This window comes from Branchiostoma belcheri, unplaced genomic scaffold (genome assembly GCF_001625305.1).
Source record: "Branchiostoma belcheri isolate BF01 breed outbred unplaced genomic scaffold, Haploidv18h27 scaffold17, whole genome shotgun sequence".
Classification (NCBI taxonomy): domain Eukaryota; kingdom Metazoa; phylum Chordata; class Leptocardii; order Amphioxiformes; family Branchiostomatidae; genus Branchiostoma; species Branchiostoma belcheri.
Window position 1 is genome coordinate 2,467,729 of NW_017803157.1, and position 8,443 is coordinate 2,476,171.

The following is an 8,443-nucleotide window of genomic DNA, read 5'->3' on the forward strand; positions in this document are numbered from 1 at the left end:
ATTTTTATGACGCTTTATTTATAACACGTGTCCTTCTGTGATACCACAGGGTCCGGAAATGAGGGCAACACTACGTCAATATCCAAACCTTTGCTTGAAATGAAATGAAGTCTTCCTCAAGTAAGTCTGTCAAAATGATAAGCCTAGACATGACGTCGGACTAGGAGACAACTTCAAACGGTGACGGGCAGGCTTGATCTACAAGTTCAAGTTCAAGTGATGAACATGACCTTCTATACTCGCATTCAAGTACTTCCTGAGTACTGTAAACAACCTCTTCCTACTGCCATCATACACTTTGTCATGGAATGCTCTATTAAAATATGATGTTTTACGTAACAAGTTATTCACATCTCGAATCAAATACGACAGATTTCAAGAGAGTCGATGCTACAGACAGATTTTAATGTATCTTTAAATGCAATAACTCCTACAAAAATAGGTAATCATGTAAAAGCTAAGACTGCTCTGTTATTAGAAAAATACGAAAACTCGTAATTAGCTCCACTAAATTGTATATTATACTCGCCCTGCTGTATAAGTTATTAGGGTGTTTCATTCTGTATACACCCAGTTTTGATGCTATGTTCAATACTTGTCACCATACGTTGTACCTTGTACAATTGTGCAATAAAGTTCCTCTTAAGTTAATTACTTTGATTATCTATCATTTTCAAACGACTTTCCAAAACATAAACAGTCAAATATCCGTCTCGGGGTGACGTAAATGTGAATACACAACATAGTATTGTCTTGCTTGAGGAACAATCTCTTCGTATGTGGTCCCACGGGTAAGTTCGTGACTATAGCGACGTTCAGAGATTACCCCAAATGTGCCGGGAATTCCCACCGACCATGGTGTTGGGACAAGGCCGGACGGTTTTGAGTAGCTCTACATTCTCTACTCTGCAGGAGGTAACGTTAACGGCCATGTAGGTAGAAATTGTGGGGTCGTGTTGCGTAAAGGAAGAGCATTCGGCTCAGAACCAAGAGGTCCCGGGTTCGAATCCTGCCATGACACCAGCCTTGTGCCCTTGGGAAAGGCACTTTACACGACTTTTCTCCCTTTGCTCAGGTGAAAATGAGTATGCTAGAATGATCTTTATCATGATAGCGGGCATTAAAAAGAGAACAAATCATTAACTTAACATGTCCAGCAATCGCAACGCGTAAAAAATTAGTCTACTAGTATATAAGAAAGTTTAGTACAAATTATATACATAAATATATATATACACTTTGCATGACTGACTATACATGACGTTATGTTCACAGTGTACAGCAAAGGTTCACGGACGTCTGAGAAAATTGAGGTGTTCACGGAAATATATGAAAAAAGAAAGTCGGCGAATCATTTGTTAATGGTAATGATAAGTTCGCAGCACAGATCATGAAAACTGCGAACATAAAAGTACAGTGAAAAAAAATAGAAGGAACAACGAAATGATATTTTGGAAACATAAAAACTGATCTTTTGTGTTTGAATAACAAGTGAGTTAAGTAATAATCTAGATAGTTTCGTATAATTACTTGTTAATAATAAAAAATGCTGCATTCGATTTCCTGGTCCAGTGGATGGTAGATGTGTGTGGCCTTGGTTTGTGTTTGGTTATTTCCACTGTCGTTTTAAACGTCATTCAAGGTATGACAGAAATGTTATGGGCTACATGCACGATTTCATTTCATCTACATGCAGATATATGTGGTTGTCGTTAACATTCCACGATATCGAGTGAGTGAAAAGCATATATAAAACAAAACAACCTTCATATTTCTAGCACTGGAAAAATTCGAAAAGACTGTCTTTCGTAGGCTAAAGGATATGTCGGCATGGAAATGATGCAGTTTGAATTATTCTGTAGAAAGCATTATTTTTGTGTGTCAAAGACTTTTGTTGTAAACTATTACAACACTACTACTTGGTAAAACACAATGCAACCTAATGACCACCTGACTTGTAACCTATGACGTCAGAAGTACACTTGACTTCCTATTGGATCACGTGATCAAAGCCTCTTCAGTGGCAACCCAACTCTCAATAGACCTATTCTTCCACGAAAACAACCGTAGAAACATATATACATACTACATACCTAATCTGCCTTTCTTTACGTAACGGTTTCTAGAAGATGTATCCTTACCTAGAATTCAAGTCTAACATAACCTTACGTCCAACACAAACAACTATAGCATGAAAATACCACATGGCAAACGGCGACCAATACAGAAACTGCAGATGAAAATATGGACATCGCTTGCTCATCAGTTTGTGTCCTTATAATCAGTGCTGACGGCATTGTTACCAGGGTGATACCAACACGGAGAAACAGGGTGGGGAAGGTTCAAATCTAGCAATCAATTAAGCTGAGATTAAGGCGCCAATCGGCACCGCCCTGTCGTCAACATATGGGCAACCCGCCCACATATCATCACGAGCTTATATGTCGCCTATGTCGTCGACAGTTTCAGACCCAACCTTACCTTCGCAACCCGGAGGAACTGGTCCGGCTCGCGGGTTCCCTGCAGCCTCAGTCCCCAGGGAGGACCGTTCATCAGTACCACGGCGTAGCGGGACATTTCCTTCGGAGATTCTCGCACCTTTTCCCGGCCTGTTCTCCAACCCTGCTCGGTACGATCCCGTCCGTAACGCCCGCGCAACAATACTCGCTACGCATGAGGGTCGAAAGGAGAGGCTCCAAAATAGATCCCGGGAGACGAGAGGGCCACCTGAAAACAGGGAGGGTGTACATGGGGGTGCTCAGAACCGTTAGCCGCCTACTTTTAAAATCTACTTATTGGTTCCAATTAGTCAATAAGCAAATTTAATAATAGTATTATTGGAAGTAAACCGCAAAGTGCACCCTGTACTTAGTGTTAAAAGTCACATTCAAACGGATAAAAATAAACACAGGCTCTTAGTTGATTTTTTTTTATCGCGCATTGGAAGATGTCATCGGCATGCATCTAAAGAAAAGTGTCCTTGATCGCTTGTAAAGAACGCCAAATACTTTCAGCGAGCGGAAAAGCTTCCATCAAACGACCGACTGCATCACACAGCGGTCATGGGTGCGAGGTCTTTAAGCATTTTTGACCGTTGAACTCATCCTAACACCACAGCCCACCGCTTCAGCGGAAACGAAAAAACCCCATCGACGCTTCTCAAAACAAACGATCATGTTTCTTGCGGATAGCTGGCCTCGTGTGTTACGCAGATGAAATTTTATTGTGAAACCTTATCTCTCAACAAGTCATATAGATCCCGGAATCAACTCCATTGAACCACAAGCACCCGTACCTCACTGTTTGTAAACCTTCTATGTTACATACATATTGGGGCGGCATACAAATATGGACAGCTGATAGTTCATTGGTAAAACTAAAAATCTTAAATGAAATTCATAGAAACTTCTCTGCAAACAAGCTGGGGCTCGTTTCATCCATCCACAACATCATGTCTTACATATGTGGTGAGAAAACTGTCTGTTCTCTCAGCTTTTCAGACGAAGAGAATCGCGTCTTAGTAAGACTTGGCAAACAAAGCCGCTTTTTATCTTTATATTCTGGAAAGTTACAAAGAGTGTAACATTGATGAAATATCATCATACCTATATTAGAAATGATAAAGCATGAACACTTGATAGACGTTCCCTAACAGCATATATGTACATCTAGCACCCAGGGTGTAGGCCCTTCCTTCTATACACGATAACCTCGTCCGAATTTGCCTTGCTGCTAAGTCAACTCATGGTTTGCCCGTGACCTTGCCATTGGGCGTATGTAAGAGGAGAACTAGATCACTCCAAAATTTACGGTTGCCAACTCCATGTTCTCTCTTCATGTTTAACCTCTTGGCCAGACGTGCGGGCCCGCTATTAGTGTGACTATATGGCGTACTCTGTATCCTAAACGATACGGTATAGAGTACCGTATGAGAGATTTGCAAGCGTCTGGACACATATATGACCAGGATACTCGTAAAACATGGTCAATTTCCAGGTTTCTGCCATATACATATTTCCATCCGTGCATCTGTCCCCCGTAAATACTGCAGCAAACAGCTAGTTGTCCTTGGATAGTGCTGTGTCACAGTGTATGACTACCTACACAACGATTCTAACACTTTCATCCCATATACATAGCAACACCGCTCCTGACGGCATGTGAATACTGTACTGATACAACGTCTTAATTTCATAAGTACGCATTTATGCACCTATCCAGTGCACGTTTTGAACACCAAAACTGATGCGAGCGTGCGAATAAGACAGTTTGGCAATAAAGTTGTCTTCCTTACGTGCTCATGAAGGTTGAACAAATGACTAGCTATAGTAACCACAGAGAGAGTATGGTATGACGAACGATACTCTTCTTTTTCATTTCTAATTGATTTTGGCCTTCCATGACATTAGTATCGATATCGTTTTCCAATATCTTTTTTTTTAGATTACAGCATATATTGGCTCATTTTGCAGCTGCTTTGTACGATTTACGGTATGATGGAAAACCTCTTTTTAAACGGACGAAAATTCATCTATATAATAATATATAGTGTATGCAATCAACTACAAAATGACGCTCATCCTCAATTTTATCTAAATCACAAAATTAGTGGCAAATCCTTTGCTGTAGAAAAAAATCTGACCACGAAGCCATCCGTCAGCACCCTTCACAGCCCCCGAAGGCACCCTTGTCGGGTTGGCATGGCAACCCGACGTCCTTTAAACTCATTCTGTCCCGTTGAGAGCCCGCGAGTCTTTACTCACCTGCTCTTCCACTTTTACCTTTGACTGTTTACAAACGTGTTGGTGACAGAAAATAACGAACCGCTTTGTCGTCTCAAGGTCGGGGATTTTAAGTTAAGCCACTGTCACACATAGTAACTAGCCTCTACCAGGCTTCGCGAGGCGACTGGAAAGAGTAGAAAATGGTCAAATAGAGGGATAACATTCCAGGGGAGTTGGTCCGCTAGCGGAGTACACCCGGGTGCGACAAAAGTACTCTCTAGCGGACCAACACCCTCGGTATGTTATATCTCTATTTGGGCAATTTTGTACTTTTTCCAGCTGCCTCCCGAAGCCTGTTAGAGGCTAACACATAGCCAAATATGGCATCCCGAACACTGCCAACCACTTTTCGGACCGCTACGCTCACTAGGTGGTTTATTCGGTGGTTATTGGACCTGACCAGGGATTATCTCACCATATACACCTTGGGGCGGGCGTTAACCCTTTATTGCTTAGGTTCCCGTGTGTAGGTTCCTGTATATACAGCAGCTTACGTTTGGCAAATTACGAAGATCCCAGGTTATTGACCGATTATTCAAATAATGCTCACGCGGCTACTCGCGCTGATGGGGGTCAGTGGACAGCTGAAGTCTCAGTATGTCAGTCTTCTGATCCCAGTAATCTCCAAGCAGACCTTTCGGTGGGCGCAACAGTATCAAAGGTGCCAGGCTGTATTCATTGGTGGCCTTCGGTGGCGACATGGTAACTATGTGGCCAATGGATACAGCCTGGCCTATTTGATATGTACAGTCTTTCCAACCACCGAAAGATCTGCTCGGAGATTATTCTGATCCGCCCCCCTCCCCACCATCACATACTCATCATTCCACCAGCAACATCACTGCAGCTAGCTCAGGAAGGCCGTCCACAAATATGACCAGGACAGGGGGCCAGGGCGCTATATTATCGGTTCTAGACCACCAAATACGACGATGTAAGCAACAGTTGTGTGATCTTGACATCAAAGTTGTATGTAGGTTACTTAGCTTACATTCTCAGTATAGAATCGTAAAAAAATGTAACATCCGTGTCCATAATATCACCAGGGTCCATGATATTTTTACTGCAACATACTTCTGGTATGCACTCCTGCACACCTCAAATGTACATACCCAGGGTATATTGCAGTAAAAATATCTTAAAGCACACTATTTCTCAAGGCGGCGATATTATGGACCCTGGTGATATTATGGACACGGATGTTACAAGTTGTAATGTTCATATTGTTATAGAACTTGTATGAAGCGTCTCTGTCAGTTGTATTCTTTTATTTCTGTGTTGAGGCTAATACTATACCAGCCCCTGGAGTTGTCCACCACCGTGTCCTGTGTATTTACATGTTGAACAGTATAATAAATTTTAAAAAATCGTAACAATGTACGACTAAACTTTATATACGAGCCACCACAGACACAGCGGGAGGCGACACCGACGGTACACCAGGATAAATAAGGTCATTGGCGCCAATTTATGTCGGTAGGGTCATAAACCAGTCCGAGTCGCCCCTTGGTATAAAAGGAAGTATACTTGACCCTTGCATTTTGGAATTTAAACCCGCTTATTTACGAGGGGAAAAGACGAGAATAGTTTTTGGGGTATGTGTTAGGTTATAAAAGGTACTGATCAGCAGAAGATTGTTGAGTGTGTAGCATGGTAACCGGACCAACTAGTTCTTTAACTCCCTGTCACACATTCAGAACCTTCCCCCGAACACCAGCCGACCAAGGTTGGCTGAAGTTCTGGAGCCACGCCTACCTTTCTATATGAATCGAATCGAATTTGAGTTAAATTTGAGGAAAATTCATCTGCCAACCACGCCCGACCTACTCCCAAACACCAGCCAACCGTCAGCCAACCACAGCCGAACCTCCCGACCACACTATAATGTTTTCAGAATTGGAGCATTCGGCCTGCGCAGCCAAGCTGTAGTCGACCTGGCCGAACACCAGCCAACCACAGCCGATCTTGCTCCCGACCTACTCCTATCATGGTTGGGGGGAGTTCTGCTAGTGTCTGGGAGCCTTTATTCGGCTCTGTACGTGCGACAGGGGCTTTAGGCTTTACCGTCGTATTAAATATTACAGTCATATGTCGCTCTTGGGGAGTAGGGGCTCTGGGTAAGGGTCCGTACCTCGGGTTTTCACACCGAACCAGGGAACATTAGCGACACCCGGACACACAAGAACAACTGAAGTTGGGGTGGTCATCGACAACGATGGATGAACATCGTCATCACGTCGCCTTGGACAAGTGTGGTGTGACGAGCACGTATTTTTGTTGGACAATGTAGATTTTCATGCACGTGATGGTCTGAGAATTTTAACATCACATTCTGTCATCGACACGCGTGGTGACTCAATGTTTGACTACAGACGATACTCCGTTCTTCTTCTGTCGCATATGTGACACATACCTCTTCCATCAGAAGTTCCTACCAATGACGTGTACGTGGCCAGCTCGAGACTTCAAAGTTGATTTTGAACCAACAAAAATAAAAACAAGCATGCATCTATCTCCTCACAATTCGGCCATGTCTATCAGACATGTCATGTCTCTCGCCCTACATCCCACCCTCAGAGTTTTCTCTGCACCGGCGGCGATAAGTCAATGTTAACATTTTGTGGATTTTCGATGTATATTTAGCACCTTAGTTATGATAAGTTCATAAGCTTGTTCCGTCCGTCATCATCCGCCATGCCTGAAGTTAACATCCACCAGGAGGTACTATTTTGCTCAGGAAACAAAACATGGACGGATTTTGTTCATTGATTCTAGTTTTAACAACGTGAAACATGTCAAAAGTTCGACTTTAATTTACAGTAACTGCTCATTTATGGAATTCTACCATCATGATGGCATCATGAGTCCTCTGGTAAGGTAGTGGACAACAACTGTTACGGCTGTGTCCATGCAGATCAAAACAAGGATAACAAATCCCCAAAGATAAGCAAACTCTAACCCTTCCTTCATTGGAAAGTTCACGTTAAAATTTATCGGAAATGCAGACTATATCCACATATTAGCAATATTTTTGAAGCCAGTACCGATGATTTCATGATGCTGATGCAACGATTGGTGCGACTCAGCCTACATAATAGTAAATGTATCTGTTGTAGAATAAACCATTTTTGATTTATTGATTTCATGGATCCACCTAGAACTATTACACCGTATAAGCAAATGTATAAGACAGTGTGCGCGTGCTCCACTTGATACCGACAGTCATGTATTATGTAGACTGGGCTTGTTGATGACAGCAGGTACGTAATATTGACCTGCTGGGATCGAAAGTCACTCAAAAACCAATCGTTCGCCAGTGGCATGTGAGAGTTGGCCGTGAGAAGAGAATACCGTGCATGCTGCCTCGATGTTGACAGAAGAGAAGCAAACTGGCAGAATTTGACAGACTGGAATGACTATAAATGGCGGAGACGGCCATAGGTTACCCGGGTTCGTGACTAACTTGTGAAATTCCCGTGATGCCCTGCAGCAACTTTCTGGGAACTTGATCTCGCTTACGGTAACCTGATATGAAGCAATGCCGCTCTGACGATGTGTGACGCAGGGGATGGTGCGGGATCGTCTCAAGATCATCATATCTAACGCCAGCTGATAAAAGTTATGCCCACACACAGATAAAGACGCAGACACCCAGACAT

General features: G+C 42.9%; 1 protein-coding gene across 44 annotated transcripts in view; it reads right to left on the minus strand.

Annotated features, from left to right (window-relative positions):
- The window catches only part of LOC109466753 (sorbin and SH3 domain-containing protein 1-like), an 85,273-nt gene extending 82,601 nt beyond the window's left edge, over positions 1–2,672 (minus strand). For all 44 annotated transcript variants that reach the window (XM_019764560.1, XM_019764542.1, XM_019764545.1 and 41 more), the window contains exon 1: positions 2,482–2,672. In XM_019764560.1, the coding sequence (XP_019620119.1) occupies positions 2,482–2,577 (96 nt within the window). In that variant the 5' untranslated portion in view covers positions 2,578–2,672. The remainder of the gene's footprint in view (positions 1–2,481) is intronic.
- Positions 2,673–8,443: the final 5,771 nt, after the last annotated feature.